This window comes from Tachypleus tridentatus, chromosome 13 (assembly GCF_004210375.1).
Source record: "Tachypleus tridentatus isolate NWPU-2018 chromosome 13, ASM421037v1, whole genome shotgun sequence".
Taxonomy (NCBI): domain Eukaryota; kingdom Metazoa; phylum Arthropoda; class Merostomata; order Xiphosura; family Limulidae; genus Tachypleus; species Tachypleus tridentatus.
The window spans coordinates 258,023,266-258,043,777 of NC_134837.1; the positions used below are offsets into that span (position 1 = coordinate 258,023,266).

Below are 20,512 nucleotides of genomic sequence, written 5' to 3' on the forward strand. Positions count from 1 at the left end.
TCGCGGGTTCGCGCCCGCGTCGCGCTAAACATGCTGACCCTCCCAGCCGTGGGGGCGTATAATGTGACGGTCAATCCCACTTTTCGTTGGTAAAAGAGTAGCCCAAGAGTTGGCGGTGGGTGGTGATGACTAGCTGCCTTCCCTCTAGTCTTACACTGCTAAATTAGGGACGGCTAGCACAGATAGCCCTCGAGTAGCTTTGTGCGAAATTCAAAAACATATATATATAACATATATACTGTCCTGGTTTTATAAACACAAAAGTATATATATTCTAGCTAATTCATCTTCTGTTCTATATGTATACAATTCTGAACGTTCCTGCTAAATATAATATACATCGGACTTAACGTTTGTTGGTTGCTTTACCCTTCAATCAAGCTCTTAAAAGTGAATGTGTAGCAGCTGTAATAAAACCGTTGTACAATGTTTTCAGTGCCCTCTTACTGCTATTCAACGCACTTCTAGTCGGTAAATTGAGATATATTTATTTAATTTTGAACTGGATAGTTTGCTTTTATTTTTGTTAATTCTGTTTTTGTGCAAAAACTGAACAATGGACTATCTGGCTTGTACCTACCACAGGTATCATGCTCTAAATTGTAGATGCACCACCAGGATGAAACTGTGTTTGATCAAGAATATATTGACAATAATAGAAGTAGCGATTTATTAACACTTGAATAGTAGCTTATAGTAAACAAATATACGTTCAATTAATGTGCTTTTATAAACAATCATAATAATAGTCTAAAATTCACAAAACCAGTGGAGTATCACATAATGACTACACGGTTTAACAAGATAATTATATGTTTATATCCACACTGTGGTTATATTCGAATCCCAGCTTTGTAGAAAACGAGTTTTATGTTCAACAAAACCAAGTTTTCTCAAGATCTGTATATTGTTCTAAGTATTTTATAAAACAAGAGTTCCTAAAAATTTATATCCGTAGCTATGTTACACTATATGGCCAAAAGTATCTGGACACCCCACCATCACACCCATGGGCATTAATATGAAGTTGGTCTCCCCTTTGCTGTTGTAACAGTCTCTACTCTTCTGGGAAGGCTTTTCACTAGATTTTGGAACATAGCTGTGGGAATTCGCTGCTATTCAGCTACAAAAGCATAAGAGAAGTCGGGCATTGATGTCAAGCGAGAAGGCCTAGGACGCAGTCAGCGTTCCAATTCATCCCAAAGGTGTTCGATGGGGTTGAGGTTAGGGCCAGTCAAGTTCTTCCACACCCACCTCGGTAAACCATGTCTTTGTGTCATTGAATGCTGTAGCATTAAGATTTCCCTTCACTGGAACTAAAGAGCCTGGCCCAAACTATAAAGAACAGCCCAAGATCATTATTTCTTCTCCAACAAAACTTTACAGTTGACACTATGTATTCAGGAAGGTAGCGTTCTTCTGGCTTCCGCCAAACCCAGATTCGTCTGTTAGATTACCAGATAGTGAAGCGTGGTTCATCACTTCAGGAAACGCGTTTCCACTGCTCCAGAGACCATTGGCAGTGTGCTTTACACCATCCAGCTGACGCTTGGCATGCGCATGGTGATCTTAAACTTGTGTGCAGCTGCTCGGTCATGAAAATCCATTTCATGAAGCTCCCGACGAACAGTTCTTGCACTGACGTTACTTTCAGAGGCAATTTAGAACTCGATACAGAATGTTGTAATCTTGGACAGACGATTTTTATGCGTTCTGCGCTGCAGCACTCGGCGGTCCCGTTCTGTGAGCTTGTGTGGCCTACCACTTCGTGGTTGAGCTGTTGTTGCTCCTAGACGTTTCCACTTCCCAATAACAGCACTTACAGTTGACCGGGACAACTCTAGCAGAGCAGAAATTTGACGAATTGACTTGTTGGAAAGGTGGCATCCTATTACAGTGCCACACTGAAAGTCACTGAGCTCTTCAGTACGACCAATTCTACTGCCAATGTTTGTCTATGTAGATTGCATGGCTGTATGCTTGATTTTATGCACCTGCTAGCAATGGGTGTGACTGAAATAGCCGAACACACTAATTAGAAGGGGTGTTTACATACATCTGGCCATATAGTGTATGTTAAAATGGGTTTTAAGCCTTGCCAGCCGTTACAATACAAGCGACCACGACAAGCCTTGCTCTGCTTGATGAGCAGAAATATTGATAATAGTTTTCACTGCAAAAGATTCCTTCATAATGTTGTCATTTCCAAAAAACACCATTCATTTCTGCTTGCTTTCCATAATCCATCTAATGTAGAAGGACGATAGTTTTCAGCGTTTTCTTCAACAGTAAAATGCGTTTCATAAGGTGACTTGACCAGCATGTCTTCATATGAAGTAGCATATATACCCGCTTCACTTTCTAGATGCTTGGGTTATACAACAATTAAACGAATATGTCTTGACTATATGGCGAATTGTTGTTAAGAACATGTGGAGTGCTTTTGCTACCGACAACTGTGTTCATGAATTTTTGTCTGTTACAAAACACTGCACTTTGCTTACAATGATTGAGGTTCTTCACTAAGTTTTCATTCTAGGTGGTCCTGGTACTGCATGTCCAGTTTCCTTATCTAAACACATCTTTTTGATTCGAGTACATAAATATTTTGCGTCAGAAATGACTCTTATATATTATCTCTAAAATTAGTTACATGGTTGTGATTGTCACGTTAGTTGCTCATTCGAATATGCAAAATGCTATTTTTTAATAACAGACTCAACTCTTCGTGGTAAACGACAAGTTACATAACGTTTCTACCACATGTGGAGAGAGGACTCTTGGTGGTGGTGGGGTTTCATCCCAAAGCTACACAAAATCTAAACACCGCCAAGAGTCAAACTCAAAATCTTAGCATTGGATTTTTGTTTGTTTTAGAATTTAGCGTTAGGCTACATGAGGGCTATTTCGACATAGCTGCCCTTAATTTTGAACCAATAGCCTAAAGAGAAAGCACATAATCAATAACACCAATCGCCTAATTTTGGGCTATTCTTATCTGACAACATATTGGAACATATATACTTGCGCCCCAAAGTGCGAGGTGAACCTTCAGATCCATATTCAGGGGACGTTTATTCTTGACGACGCCCGCTTCATACATGATTTATTATTCTCCGAGCTATAGTCTTTTAAAGGCGCTTTGCCCCGGCATGGCTAAGTGATTAGGGCGCTATGCTCGTAATCTGAGTGTCGCGGATTCGAATCCACATTACGCCATACATGCTCGCACATTCAGCCGTGGGGCGTTATTATGCTACGGTCAATCTTAGTATTCGTTGGTAAAAGAGTAGCAGCATTCTCCAAACTTTAGCTTTCTAAAGGCTTTCACAGCAACACAAATACCCAACAAAATAATTTCTTCTTAAAATTCAGTAAATGCCAACCAGTGAAATCAACGAGGATTATTTTTCAAATTTTCTCCGAAGGAAAACGTCAAACAAACTCGCTTTTCTTGTTCTTAAGTATTAGAAATAGTCTCAACATTTCAAGCGATTTTCTGTTAAGATAACTTTTGTTAAATTAATGGTGTTTTATAAGTATTTTAGGGAAACGAAGCGAGTAAGAATTTTTTTATTTTCTCCACATACACTAAAATAAGCTTCTTTCAGTAAGTGGGCCAGAAACAACAACTAAAACAGAATTTTTAGAAGGAAGGAGCGTATTTAATATTTAATGTACCTCACTAATATATCACACCAGCACGCGTTATTATCCGCGTGCGTTCCGATTTCCTTATTTCAACATTAGTATCAAATGTCTATTATAAACCTGGAATTTAAATCATTTCATAATTTTTGCCTCCATTTTCTTTTCCGGGTTTCTAACCTAATATATTCATTGTAGAAAAAAGAAAGACTTGTCTGTATATTTAGCCTTCAAGCGTTTGGATTACAAAAATAAATGGCTAGTTGTCGTAATATTCTTATTGTGCTTTGAAGTCGTCATCTTAAAATATATCGTGCCGACGTCGTTCGTGAAAATCCAGTTCACTGAAGTTTATCTTTCAATAATATATCAACCAGAGTTCTTTCAACGACCACATTTTGATAATTAACACGCAGGCTACTATTTATCTTTAAAACTCTTATAACAAACAAATCTTTCTTTAAATTTGAAGTTGATAGCACTCCCATTAAAGACACATACAAATTTATTATCCTTTCTTGTGCACAACTTCAGGCTTTGATAATAACGTCAGACGTTTATATGCGCAAAACATCTCCAGATATTAGTTGTTTTGTAATTAATAAACAAATAATTCAGGTTCCAGCATATTCTGTACGAAGACATACTGGTAAAGTTACCTAATTCAACTCACTTTAATTTATTTGTAATTTTACTGTTGAAGAAGACGTTGAAAAACCATCGTCCTTGTATATTAGATGGCTTATGGAGAGCAAGCAGAGATAAATGGTGTTCTTTGGAAATGACAACATTATGACGAAATCTTTTGCAGTGAAAACTATCTTCTACATTTATGATCGTCAGGCAGAGCATGATGGTCGTGGCCGCATGTATTGTAACGACTGGAGAGACTTATAAACCCTTTTAACATAACATAGCTACGGATACAATATACAGATCTTGAGAAAACTTGGTTTTGTTGAACATAAAACTCGTTTTCTACAAAGCTGGGATACGAATATAACCACAGTGTGGATATAAACATATAATTATCTTGTTAAACCGTGTAGTCATTATGTGATACTCCACTGGTTTTGTGAATTTTAGACTATTATTATGATTGTTTATAAAACCACATTAATTGAACGTATATTTGTTTACTATAAACTACTATTCAAGTGTTAATAAATCGCTACTTCTATCATTGTCAATATATTCTTGATCAAACACAGTTTCATCCTGGTGGTGTATCTACAATTTAGAGCATGATACCTGCGGTAGGTACAGCCCAGATAGCCCATTGTACAATCTTTGCGCAACAACAAAATTAGGAAAAGTAAAAGCAAACTACCTATCATAGTTCAAAATTAAATACGTTATAAGGCTAAATATACTTCAACTTACTGTCTGGAAATACGTGGTGTCATAAATTATAACACAAGGGCTATTTGTGCTAGCCGTTCCCAATTTATCAGTGACATACTAGATGATAGACAGGTGGCCAACTCTTGGGTTACTTTTTTTACAAACGAAAAGTGGAATTGACTGTAACATAATAATGCTCTCGCGGTTGGAAAGACGATCATGTGTAGAGATGCAGATTCGAACCTGCTACCTTCAGAATGGGAGTCGGTCGCTTTAACCACCTGGCCCACAACACAAGGAAACTAAACCGTAATGAATATAACACGTTAAATCAATATTAGACGGCGCTACGCACAAATTAGTTTAAGATCGCTCCACAGACGCCTTTAGAGTTTTATTGAAAGTTACTAATAAACGTTAAGTTGTTTTTTGAATTTCCCACAAAGCTACTCGAGGGCTATCTGCACTAGCCGTCCTTAATTTATCAGTGTAAGACTAGAGGGAAATCAGCTAGTCATTACCACTCACCGCCAACTCTTGGGCTACTCTTTTACCAACAAATAGTGGGATTGACCGTCACATTATAACGCCCCCACGGCTGAAAGGGCGAGCATGTTTGGTGCGACCGGGATTCGAACCCGCGGCCCTCAGATTACGAGTCGAACGCCTTAACCCACCTGGCCATGCAGAGCCTAAATGTTAAGTCTAATATGTATTATAAATAGAATGAACGTTCAGAATGTCATAGATACAAAACAAGCGCGTAAGGCGTGCGACTCGTAATTCGAGGGTCGCGGGTTCGTGCCCGCGTCGCGCTAAACATGCTCGCCCTCCCAGCCGTGGGGGCGTATAATGTGACGGTCAATCCCACTTTTCGTTGGTAAAAGAGTAGCCCAAGAGTTGGCGGTGGGTGGTGATGACTAGCTGCCTTCCCTCTAGTCTTACACTGCTAAATTAGGGACGGCTAGCACAGATAGCTCTCGAGTAGCTTTGTGCGAAATTCCAAACAAACAAACAAACAAAGATACAAAACAGAAATTTCTGTTTATAAGTTAAGGGTTGAGAATATTTGTGTTTGAAGCAACGTGTACGCGAAAATTCAGTTGGCTACAAAACTAAAAGTTAGTTTTGAAATAACATAAATCCCGAAACTAAATTGTTGAGTCCTGTGAAGTAACTTGGATGCAACGTAGTTACAGCAAAACATTTAACACAAAGAAGCTACTAAAAAAAAAAAACAACAGTCGTATTTATACATCTATCGGTTATCCAAAAGCCATTATATTTTGTTCATTGTAAACTGTTGTGTGGTAGTAGTGAAAAAGGAAACCGATACTTTTGAATTTCGCGCAAAGCTACTCGAGAGCTATCTGCGCTAGCCGTTCCTAATTTAGCGATGTAAGACTAGAGGGAAGGCAGCTAGTTATCATCACCCACCGCCAACTCTTGGGCTACTCTTTTACCAACGAATAGTTGGGCTGACCGTAACATTATAACGCCCTCACAGCTGAAAGGGCGAGCATGTTTGATGCGACCGGGATTCGAACCCACGACCTTCGGATTACGAGTCGAACGCCTTAACTCACCTGGCCATGCCTGACCTGGTACTTTTTGGCACAGCGGAAGATACACTTTATTAATTGTTTTCAGTTACCAACACTAATTGACTGTAACGATTAATAAAGTGTTTATTTTTTATTGTGTCAAAAAATGTAGGTTTTGTTTGTTATTTTTGACTAGTTGTGGTACCCGTACCACAACCGAAGTTATGTAAATTCATGATTAATGAAAGGTTATCTAAGGATATGATACGTTGCTTCCATAATATGTAATTGGAAAAACACAACAACAACAAACAAACAAAAACAAACATTCATCAAAACCACAAAGTTCAAAACTTAAAATTTATATATAACCCTGCGCGGACCTAATGAAATTTCATATCAATTTTGGTGAATATCCCTTCACACCCTGCGAAGTAGATACATGGACATACAACAGACAATATGATTATAGTTATATAGATATACAAGCACGAAAAGAAATTATAGTGGATACATAGTTACATATTATATCGTATAATGTTTTAAAACCGTTACATTAGAAAGATGAAGCCGCATTTTTCCACTTGATCGCTGCAAATTAGATGAAGTCGAGAATTCAAACAAACACGATTTTTCACGTCTGCTGTAGTTAAACAAATAGTCTGTTTTCTTTCATACCGCATTTATTATTTACACTCTAATTGAAAAGATAAAAAAAATCCTTTCAGATAAAAAGAAGCCATTATATGAAGTCAATTTAAACGCATGCCGTGCAGAAAGGAGAGGAGGAGAAGCGATAATTCAAAAAAGGTGGCGCCACTGGTGCAGAGGAAAATGAGGTGGCCGAGCATCATGGTTCAGAATGATTGTGATGATTTTGAAGAACTAGAACTCGAAGCCCATCATGTTCTCTTAAATGATGTAAGTTGTATATGATTATGGAAAAGTGTAAAACATATAAACTGTAGAAGCAATGAAGCAATTTTTTAGGCCTAATCAATGTAAATAAAATTACGTTTTACTTGTAATGTTTTCACCCCAAAATCTGACTTTTTTTTTTAGGCTTAACTCAAAATAATTAAAATTACTTTTGATTAAAAAATATCCTTCAAAATTATTTTAATTAGTTCTTCACGGATTTCGCATCAGAGATAAGTAAAATTAACATTTTATTTTCAGTTGTTATCTGTTATGCGTTGCTACCCACGCGGCAATTAGTTTAATACCAGAATTCATCAGATTTGTTGGAGTTACGTAAGAGAAGAAAAAACTATTGCTCTCAAGCATGAATTAAATATCTTTTCGCCAGCTTTAGAGTTTGACATTATTATAATACATTTCAGGCAATGCGAGCAATTAACTTTTTTTGTTGTTGTTGTTGTCAAAGAGAAACATTAGAATGGGTTATCTGCGCTGCGCCCAACATAGGTATCAGGCTTGTCGTTGAGCTATCGAGTGCACGCACATACAAGTAGCTTTAGAGATCCGAGAACGTCATAGATCACGTGATATGTCGACGGTGTTTCTCTGGACTGATCACGTCATATACTTAAATGTCTCTGGACACTGGACTGCACAGTCATCCATCAGTATTTTCACAGTTTTTTCCAACATATCAGTGCAGTAACGTAACTACAAAAGACGCCGTTTACCCGCATAAAAAGTAACATGCGCCATACTTTTATTTCCGTCTAACTTTATTTTACTATTGTGGTTGATTCTGGTTCCATTTTGGTTCGGACAAATGCGGGGGCCGAGGGGTCATACTTACGCCACTGCATCAGAGCTCGGCTTTGAATTACCTGTAAAGATTTATGCACAGTTACTAATCGTTATGCCAATTTTTGGACGTTTCGGTAACGTATCCAACAACACGAAGTCCTGTAATGCCAATACAAGTATAACAATAAATATTCATAATGTTGTTTGATGAAACTCACAAGTCTAGACTTCATTATGATCATACTTATCATAACATACTTAACACAGCTTTACATACAACAGGTGACTGTAGAATGTTATTATCACAACTTTACATACAACAGGTGACTGTAGAATGTTATTATCACAGCTTTACATACAACAGGTGACTGTAAGATGTTATTATCACAACTTTACATACAACAAATGACTGTAGAATGTTATTGTCACCACTTTACATACAACAGGTGACTGTAGAATGTTATTATCACAACTTTACATACAACAGGTGACTGTAGAATGTTATTATCACAACTTTACATACAGCAGGTGACTGTAAGATGTTATTATCACAACTTTACATACAACAAATGACTGTAGAATGTTATTGTCACCACTTTACATACAACAGGTGACTGTAAGATGTTATTATCACAACTTTACATACAACAGGTGACTGTAAGATGTTATTATCACAACTTTACATACAACAGGTGACTGTAAGATGTTATCACAACTTTACATACAATAGGTGACTGTAAGATGTTATCACAACTTTACATACAATAGGTGACTGTAAGATGTTATTATCACAACTTTACATACAACAGGTGACTGTAAAATGTTCTCACAACTTTACATACAACAGGTGACTGTAAGATGTTATCACAACTTTACATACAACAGGTGACTGTAAGATGTTATCACAACTTTACATACAACAGGTGACTGTAAGATGTTATTATCACAACTTTACATACAACAGGTGACTGTAAGATGTTATTATCACAACTTTACATACAACAGGTGACTGTAAGATGTTATTATCACAACTTTAATACAACAAGTGACTGTAAGTTGTTATTATCACAACTTTACATACAACAGGAGACTGTAAGATGTTATTATCACAACTTTACATACAACAGGTGACTGTAAGATGTTGTTATCACAACTTTACATACAACAGGTGACTGTAAGATGTTATCACAACTTTACATACAACAGGTGACTGTAAGATGTTATTATCACAACTTTACATGCAACAGGTGACTGTAAAATGTTGTTATCACAACTTTACATACAACATGTGACTGTAAGATGTTATTATCACAACTTTACATACAACAGGTGACTGTAAGATGTTATTATCACAACTTTACATACAACAGGTGACTGTAAAATGTTGTTATCACAACTTTACATACAACAGGTGACTGTAAGATGTTATTATCACAACTTTAGATACAACAGGTGACTGTAAAATGTTATTATCACAACTTTATATACAATAGGTGACTGTAAGATGTTGTTATCACAACTTTACATACAACAGGTGACTGTAAGATGTTGTTATAACAACTTTACATACAACAGGTGACTGTAAGATGTTGTTATCACAACTTTACATACAATAGGAGACTGTAAGATGTTGTTATAACAACTTTACATACAACAGGTGACTGTAAGATGTTGTTATCACAACTTTACATACAACAGGTGACTGTAAGATGTTGTTATCACAACTTTACATACAATAGGAGACTGTAAGATGTTGTTATAACAACTTTACATACAACAGGTGACTGTAAGATGTTATTATCACAACTTTACATACAACAGGTGACTGTAAAATGTTATTATCACAACTTTATATACAACAGGTGACTGTAAGATGTTGTTATCACAACTTTACATACAACAGGTGACTGTAAGATGTTATCACAACTTTACATACAACAGGTGACTGTAAGATGTTATTATCACAACTTTAATACAACAAGTGACTGTAAGATGTTATTATCACAACATTACATACAATAGGAGACTGTAAGATGTTGTTATAACAACTTTACATACAACAGGTGACTGTAAGATGTTGTTATCACAACTTTACATACAACAGGTGACTGTAAGATGTTGTTATCACAACTTTACATACAATAGGAGACTGTAAGATGTTGTTATAACAACTTTACATACAACAGGTGACTGTAAGATGTTATTATCACAACTTTACATACAACAGGAGACTGTAAGATATTATTATCACAACTTTACATACAACAGGTGACTGTAAGATGTTGTTATCACAACTTTACATACAACAGGTGACTGTAAGATGTTATCACAACTTTACATACAACAGGTGACTGTAAGATGTTTTCACAACTTTACATACAACAGGTGACTGTAAGATGTTATTATCACAACTTTACATACAACAGGTGACTGTAAGATGTTATTATCACAACTTTACATACAACAGGTGACTGTAAGATGTTATTATCACAACTTTACATACAACAGGTGACTGTAAGATGTTATTATCACAACTTTACATACAACAGGTGACTGTAAGATGTTATTATCACAACTTTACATACAACAGGTGACTGTAAGATGTTGTTATCACAACTTTACATACAACAGGTGACTGTAAGATGCTATCACAACTTTACATACAACAGGTGACTGTAAGATGTTATCACAACTTTACATACAATAGGAGACTGTAAGATGTTGTTATAACAACTTTACATACAACAGGTGACTGTAAGATGTTATGACAACTTTACATACAACAGGTGACTGTAAGATGTTATTATCACAACTTTAATACAACAAGTGACTGTAAGATGTTATTATCACAACTTTACATACAACAGGTGACTGTAAGATGTTATTATCACAAATTTACATATAACAGGTGACTGTAAGATGTTATTATCACAAATTTACATATAACAGGTGACTGTAAGATGTTATTACAACTTTACATACAACATGTGACTGTAAGATGTTATCACAACTTTACATACAACAGGTGACTGTAAGATGTTATCACAACTTTTCACATAACAGGTGACTGTAAGATGTTGTTATAACAACTTTACATACAACAGGTGACTGTAGAATGTTATTATCACAACTTTTCACATAACAGGGGACTGTTAAATGTTATCACAATTTTACATACAACAGGTGACTGTAAGATGTTATTATCACAACTTTACATACAACAGATGACTGTAAGATGTTATCACAACTTTACATAGAACAGATGACTGTAAGATGTTATCACAACTTTACATACAACAGGTGACTGTAAGATGTTATCACAACTTTACATACAACAGGTGACTGTAAAATGTTGTTATAACTTTATATACAACAGGTGACAGTAAGATGTTGTTATAGTTATCTGTATGCATGGCAATCTAACATTCTTATTTTATTTTTCAGAAATGGAGACAACTCTTTGATAAGGTAAGTTCTACCGTAAATTGTGTATAGTAAACATTTTGTCGTAGTTATTACAGCTGATGTTTATAGTTAAGCACAAAGCTGCTCAATGTGCTATCTGTGCTCTGACCACATGGGCATCAAAAACCGGTTTGTAGAGTGTAAGTCCTCAGAGATAACATTGTGCCATTGCCAGTGGGGGACAATAGTATGTATTTGTGTGTTTTCGTATAGCAAAGCCTCATCGGGCTATCTGCTGAGCCCACCGAGGGGAATCGGACCCCTGATTTTGCGTTGTAAATCCGTAGACATACCGTTGTACTAGCGGGGGGCAGGGAGTAATTACTAGACCCTATAGGGTTTTTTTCTTTACTTGCTCTTGTTACTAGTGGTAACGTTAATCAAAATTGAAAGATTCGTCACCAGGTTTCTGAAATATTACGGTATCTTGTCTAGTTATAGGCTAGTTTTAAGTACGATTTTAGGAATTTGAAAATAAATTACTTTAGTTCACCTACTGTTAAGGGAAATTGTTGTTTTTGGAATAACGTCGATGCCACTGTGCCCGGAATATAAACCAAAGATTCAAGATTCGCCACTCGTTAACGCAAGAATGCGCTTCGTTTTTGGGAGAAGCGACTGTGCCATTACGAAGGTGATTAAAAGAAGAGTGGACCAATGGATAACGTTGTCTGTCGAGTGACACCTAGTTTATCGGTTGAAATTTGAGGCGAATAAGTTCAGGAACATCTTTGCGTAGCTTTGCGTGAAACTTGAAATAAATAAACAAGTATTTAACAGATAAACAGACGTTATAAACACAGTAGAATTCTTGTAAAGTTTCTTGAACTACTACATATCTTTAAGCATATACTCCCATATGTTTAATTATAACAGTGGTTTTATTTCTGTGAATCACATCATGGAAATATAAAGGACTCTGGTGGTTCCACAGCTCTGTTGGTTATTCGGTCGAACGTTGAACGATTTCTAAATAAAACTGTAAACGTTTGTAACTTTTGTAGTGTGGTATATAAGTTTAATACACTAAACAAAGAACACCGAGTTAGAAATGAAAATAAACACAAACTATTCATTGTTAAAACGTAGCTCAAGAGTTGGCGGAGGGTGGTGTTGACTAATTGCCTTCTCCCTAAAAATTACGAATGGCTTACGTAAATAGCTCTCAACTCGCTTTTTGCAAAGTTCAATGAACAAAGTGCACTATTTTCATAACCGAAATTATGGGGTCGTATTAATTTATTACCCTAAACAAAGTTAAAATGAAAATAAACATGACAAAATAATTATGTATTTGTTACGTGTGTGTGTTTTCTTATAGCAAAGCCACATTGGGCTAGTGTGTGTTTTCTTATAGCAAAGCCACATTGGGCTATCTCTTGAGTCCACCGAGGTGAATCGAACCCTTAATATTTGTTAGGTAAGATAACTATAGTAATAACCAGGAACCTATTAAACATTGTAATATGAATGTCAGAAAAAACATAAAACTTTTCACTGAAATTATACCAGTAATAGGATTTAACTTCGCTTCTGCGTAGGCTGCTGCTGACCACGTGTAGAACCCTACCAGAGATTACATCTTAGTAACGGAACTGTCTGAATGAGTTCCAAGATAGTTTATTATTTCAATTGAATTGCATCTCCTGAGTAACACAAGTGGATAAGATACACTAGAGATTATCAGCCCAATCGGAGGGATAAACACTAGTGTATCTCTTTTATTCAGGGCTTAATTTTTCTCAGTGATATGTGTGCGATAAGCCTCATGACATATAATTCCAGAAGTTAACGAAGCAAGGCCTCATCGGCAGCGGTCTGGAAGAAATGAAATAGAGATAAAATGCCGTTAAAACATTTTTTTATGTTCAAATTAAATTCGGAACAAACTGTTAAAACAGTTAAAACAATACTATAATTACATTTGCCACTAGTGAGACAGTTCTGTAAAACACCATATAGCCTTTCGTTCCGCATATCATACAAACAGAATATCCAGATATACAAATAATCGAAACAGTTGATCGTTGCCTGTTGACTTTCAACGTAATGAATTCGTTGAAAATATTACAGATTTATTTTTAAAAGCTCCCCCTACTTTTGATATGAAATGGCGATATTTCTCCTATAATTTGCAATAAAAGCTGCTCTATATAAATCTCTATATTTCCTTCAAAATCCACTTTGAGCGTTGAATGTTGATCCAGTCGCATGAATGATTACGTAGAGTGATTTCAGTAGGACAAATCACGAATAATGCTTGTTTCTGAATGTAGCGAGACTAAACTGATTTCCATACAACCAATATTACGAAAATGTCTACAATACGAAATGAGTAAACCAGGCGATATATTCTATGGATTATTCGTATCATTCTTTGTGACTCGAGTTTCGGGTACAGCCAGAGTATATAAGGATTGGTAATCCTATATATTTTTGTATATATTCAACGAAACTGATATTTTACCTTTCCTTCTACTGGCGTACAGAAGTTACAGTATAAACTTTACAAACGGAAATGAATGTAAATAGTGGCTACCGCGTTAAAGTAGAACGGTTATTTAATTAGGTAACAGAGCAGGTTAATTTGACCCGGAAAGGAGTAGTTTTAACGTTTCAGACATTCACATGTACGCTAAATTCTGCTAGAAGGATTCTGTATTATCTTCAAGCCTGGCTTAGCACGGTGGTTAGGGCACTCAACTTGCGGGTCGCGGTTTCGGAGCTCGTCACCGAATACACTCGCTCCTTTAATCCTTGGGGACATTATAACATAACAGTCAATTACACTATTCGTTGGTAAAACATAACCCAAGAGTCGGCGGAGGGTGATGTTGAGTAGTTGACTTCTCTATAATCATCACTTCAAAATTAAGAACGGCTAGCACAGGTTAACACACGAGTATATACGCGCGAAATATAACAAACAAACTATGTTGGAAGCCCAATTCTCTGATTATTTCTGCTACGTATAGGAAATGTGTTATATACTTATACAGATTTTCACGTTTCTTCAGTACATTCAACATCAGTTACTTGTAATGCAATGCTGTACTCCAGTTTCTGCCCATAAGAGGTTAAATCAACTAGAAAAGTTTGTATCCTTGGGTGAACAGGAAGCTTTGAGAATTTGTAACGAAAAACCGTAAGTGACGCATTCGATCATCTTTGGGGTAAAATCCATCTCGCTTGGTTATTTTGTATGTCTAGTGACGTTAGATAATTCTTCAAAATCTCCATGGATTATTTGTTGCACAGTGTAACTATTGTGAAACACGGACACAGCCCCACAATTTTAACCATTTATCGTTTTGTCTTGTCTGTTTGTTTGTTATTAAGCACAAAGCTATACAATGGATACCTGCTATGTACCAACCACAGGTATCGAAACGTGAATTTTAACGTTATAAACTCCTGTATATACCGCTCACGCAGCAGGGGACACCACTTACAAATCTTCCGAGTATTGATGTTTTATCTTCTTCGATAAAGTCAAAGAAATTATTAACATAATAAGTCATGATACATCACTATGATGTGTTTAAAGTCAGTTTCTATAGGGTATAGGATAAGTCATGATACATCACTATGATGTGTTTAAAGTCAGTTTCTATAGGGTATAGGATAAGTCATGATACATCACTATGATGTGTTTAAAGTCAGTTTCTATAGGGTATAGGATAAGTCATGATACATCACTATAATGTGTTTAAAGTCAGTTTCTATAGGGTATAGGATAAGTCATGATACATCACCGGGATGTGTTTAAAGTCAGTTTCTATAGGGTATAGGATAAGTCATGATACATCACTATGATGTGTTTAAAGTCAGTTTCTATAGGGTATAGGATAAGTCATGATACACCACTATGATGTGTTTAAAGTCAGTTTCTATAGGGTATAGGATAAGTCATGATACATCACTATGATGTGTTTAAAGTCAGTTTCTATATGGTATAGGATAAGTCATGATACATCACTATGATGTGTTTAAAGTCAGTTTCTATAGGGTATAGGATAAGTCATGATACATCACTATGATGTGTTTAAAGTCAGTTTCTGTAGGGTATAGGATAAGTCATGATACATCACTATGATGTGTTTAAAGTCAGTTTCTATAGGGTATAGGATAAGTCATGATACATCACTATGATGTGTTTAAAGTCAGTTTCTATAGGGTATAGGATAAGTCATGATACATCACTATGATGTGTTTAAAGTCAGTTTCTATAGGGTATAGGATAAGTCATGATACATCACTATGATGTGTTTAAAGTCAGTTTCTATAGGTTAGAGGAAAAGTCATGATACATCACTGTGATGTGTTTAAAGTCAGTTTCTATAGGGTATAGGATAAGTCATGATACATCACTGTGATGTGTTTAAAGTCAGTTTCTATAGGGTATAGGATAAGTCATGATACATCACTATGATGTGTTTAAAGTCAGTTTCTGTAGGGTATAGGATAAGTCATGATACATCGCTGTGATGTGTTTTAAGTCAGTTTCTATAGGTTAGAGGAAAAGTCATGATACATCACTGTGATGTGTTTAAAGTCAGTTTCTATAGGCTAAATGATAAGTCATGATACATCACTGTGATGTGTTTAAAGTCAGTTTCTATAGGGTATAGGATAAGTCATGATACACCACTATGATGTGTTTAAAGTCAGTTTCTATAGGGTATAGGATAAGTCATGATACATCACTATGATGTGTTTAAAGTCAGTTTCTATATGGTATAGGATAAGTCATGATACATCACTATGATGTGTTTAAAGTCAGTTTCTATAGGGTATAGGATAAGTCATGATACATCACTATGATGTGTTTAAAGTCAGTTTCTGTAGGGTATAGGATAAGTCATGATACATCACTATGATGTGTTTAAAGTCAGTTTCTATAGGGTATAGGATAAGTCATGATACATCACTATGATGTGTTTAAAGTCAGTTTCTATAGGGTATAGGATAAGTCATGATACATCACTATGATGTGTTTAAAGTCAGTTTCTATAGGGTATAGGATAAGTCATGATACATCACTATGATGTGTTTAAAGTCAGTTTCTATAGGGTATAGGATAAGTCATGATACATCACTATGATGTGTTTAAAGTCAGTTTCTATAGGGTATAGGATAAGTCATGATACATCACTATGATGTGTTTAAAGTCAGTTTCTATATGGTATAGGATAAGTCATGATACATCACTATGATGTGTTTAAAGTCAGTTTCTATAGGGTATAGGATAAGTCATGATACATCACTATGATGTGTTTAAAGTCAGTTTCTATAGGGTATAGGATAAGTCATGATACATCACTATGATGTGTTTAAAGTCAGTTTCTATAGGGTATAGGATAAGTCATGATACATCACTATGATGTGTTTAAAGTCAGTTTCTATAGGGTATAGGATAAGTCATGATACATCACTGTGATGTGTTTAAAGTCAGTTGCTATAGGGTATAGGATAAGTCATGATACATCACTGTGATGTGTTTAAAGTCAGTTTCTATAGGTTAGAGGATAAGTCATGGTACATCACTATGATGTGTTTAAAGTCAGTTTCTATAGGGTATAGGATAAGTCATGATACATCACTATGATGTGTTTAAAGTCAGTTTCTATAGGGTATAGGATAAGTCATGATACATCACTGTGATGTGTTTAAAGTCAGTTTCTATAGGGTATAGGATAAGTCATGATAATCACTATGATGTGTTTAAAGTCAGTTTCTATAGGGTATAGGATAAGTCATGATACATCACTATGATGTGTTTAAAGTCAGTTTCTATAGGGTATAGGATAAGTCATGATACATCACTATGATGTGTTTAAAGTCAGTTTCTATAGGGTATAGGATAAGTCATGGTACATCACTATGATGTGTTTAAAGTCAGTTTCTATAGGGTATAGGATAAGTCATGGTACATCACTATGATGTGTTTAAAGTCAGTTTCTATAGGGTATAGGATAAGTTATGATAATCACTATGATGTGTTTAAAGTCAGTTTCTATAGGGTATAGGATAAGTCATGATACATCACTGTGATGTGTTTAAAGTCAGTTTCTATAGGGTATAGGATAAGTCATGATACATCACTATGATGTGTTTAAAGTCAGTTTCTATAGGGTATAGGATAAGTCATGATACATCACTATGATGTGTTTAAAGTCAGTTTCTATAGGGTATAGGATAAGTCATGATACATCACTATGATGTGTTTAAAGTCACTTTCTATAGGGTATAGGATAAGTCATGATACATCACTATGATGTGTTTAAAGTCAGTTTCTATAGGGTATAGGATAAGTCATGATACATCACTATGATGTGTTTAAAGTCAGTTTCTATAGGGTATAGGATAAGTTATGATAATCACTATGATGTGTTTAAAGTCAGTTTCTATAGGGTATAGGATAAGTCATGATACATCACTGTGATGTGTTTAAAGTCAGTTGCTATAGGGTATAGGATAAGTCATGATACATCACTGTGATGTGTTTAAAGTCAGTTTCTATAGGTTAGAGGATAAGTCATGGTACATCACTATGATGTGTTTAAAGTCAGTTTCTATAGGGTATAGGATAAGTCATGATACATCACTGTGATGTGTTTAAAGTCAGTTTCTATAGGGTATAGGATAAGTCATGATACATCACTATGATGTGTTTAAAGTCAGTTTCTATAGGGTATAGGATAAGTCATGATACATCACTGTGATGTGTTTAAAGTCAGTTTCTATAGGGTATAGGATAAGTCATGATACATCACTATGATGTGTTTAAAGTCAGTTTCTATCGGATAAATGATGATAAGGCATTATGATATTTTACTGCATGTTTTATTACACGAATAACTTAACAGAAATTGATATCACATTGGCACGACAGTAAAAAACACGAGAGTTTATAATGCTAAAATTCTGGGTCAGATCCTAGCGGATAATACTGAACAAAAAGGCCATTATTCAGTTTACCAACAAACAACCACCTTTAACCAGTGGTACCCAAACTGTGCACCGCTAGATATTTCAAATTTTCTAGGAACACACAGAGATATTGACATCTGTCGGACACTGCGTGGTCTTCTAGCTCGAAGTAGTTCACAGTTTTAACATTAGATCGCGCTACATTCCTTTCGATAATGTTCTCGAATGTTTGAGATATGTTTTTGTTTATTTGTACTATCGACTACGCCAGTTACTTCTCGAAGTTTCTCGTTTCTTATATTTTGTATATAAATACCTGTCGACTCTCTGGGTCCGTCAGTAATTGAAATCGCTGAAGGGTGTTGTGATCAAGTGATCTAGTGAATTTTATTTGTTGACTTTTAGTCCTTGTGCATAAAAATGGAAAGAATTTTGAACATTAATAAGAAGTGTGGGAATGAAGAAAAGCATGGTGAACCACAGACCAGTAGTAAAGGATGGTGAACCACAGACCAGTAGTAAAGGATGGTGAACCACAGACCAGTAGTAAAGGATGGTGAACCACAGACCAGTAGTAAAGGATGGTGAACCACAGACCAGTAGTAAAGGATGGTGAACCACAGACCAGTAGTAAAGTTGTGAAGAGACAGAAATATGATGATAGTTGTCTAGATTTTGGTTTAACTTTGGTAAATGTCAATCATAAAGAGTGTCCGCAGTGTTTATTATGTCTAAATGTTTAACTTAGGTAAATGTCAATCATAAAGAGTGTCCGCAGTGTGTATTATGTCTAAATGTTTAACTTAGGTAAATGTCAATCATAAAGTGTGTTTGCAGTGTGTATTATGTCTAAATGTTTTACTTAGGTAAATGTCAATCATAAAGAGTGTCCGCAGTGTGTATTATGTCTAAATGTTTAACTTAGGTAAATGTCAATCATAAAGAGTGTCCGCAGTGTGTATTATGTCTAAATGTTTAACTTAGGTAAATGTCAATCATAAAGAGTGTCCGCAGTGTGTATTATGTCTAAATGTTTTACTTAGGTAAATGTCAATCATAAAGAGTGTCCGTAGTGTGTATTATGTCTAAATGTTTAACTTAGGTAAATGTCAATCATAAAGAGTGTCCGCAGTGTGTATTATGTCTAAATGTTTAACTTAGGTAAATGTCAATCATAAAGAATGTCCGCAGTGTGTATTATGTCTAAATGTTTAACTTAGGTAAATGTCAATCATAAAGAGTGTCCGCAGTGTGTATTATGTCTAAATGTTTAACTTAGGTAAATGTCAATCATAAAGAGTGTCCGCAGTGTGTATTATGTCTAAATGTTTAACTTAGGTAAATGTCAATCATAAAGAGTGTCCGCAGTGTGTATTATGTCTAAATGTTTTACTTAGGTAAATGTCAATCATAAAGAGTGTCCGCAGTGTGTATTATGTCTAAATGTTTAACTTAGGTAAATGTCAATCATAAAGAGTGTCCGCAGTGTGTATTATGTCTAAATGTTTTACTTAGGTAAATGTCAATCATAAAGAGTGTCCGCAGTGTGTATTATGTCTAAATGTTTAACTTAGGTAAATGTCAATCATAAAGAGTGTCCGCAGTGTGTATTATGTCTAAATGTTTAACTTAGGTAAATGTCAATCATAAAGAGTGTCCGCAGTGTGTATTATGTCTAAATGTTTAACTTAGGTAAATGTCAATCATAAAGAGTGTCCGCAGTGTGTATTATGTCTAAATGTTTAACTTAGGTAAATGTCAATCATAAAGAGTGTCCGCAGTGTGTATTATGTCTAAAAGTTTTGTCTCCAGAGTGCATGCTTTCAAATAAACTAAAACTCCACTAATAGACCAAT

The 20,512-nt window shown here is 35.5% G+C and overlaps 1 protein-coding gene across 1 annotated transcript in view; it reads left to right on the forward strand.

The window, feature by feature from the left end:
- LOC143237849 (rhomboid-related protein 2-like) overlaps nt 1-20,512 on the forward strand; it is a 161,715-nt gene that overhangs the window by 55,604 nt on the left and 85,599 nt on the right. The window contains exons 2-3 of the mRNA XM_076477523.1: nt 7,265-7,457; nt 11,703-11,726. Of these exons, the coding sequence (XP_076333638.1) occupies nt 7,302-7,457; nt 11,703-11,726 (180 nt within the window). The 5' untranslated portion in view covers nt 7,265-7,301. The remainder of the gene's footprint in view (nt 1-7,264; nt 7,458-11,702; nt 11,727-20,512) is intronic.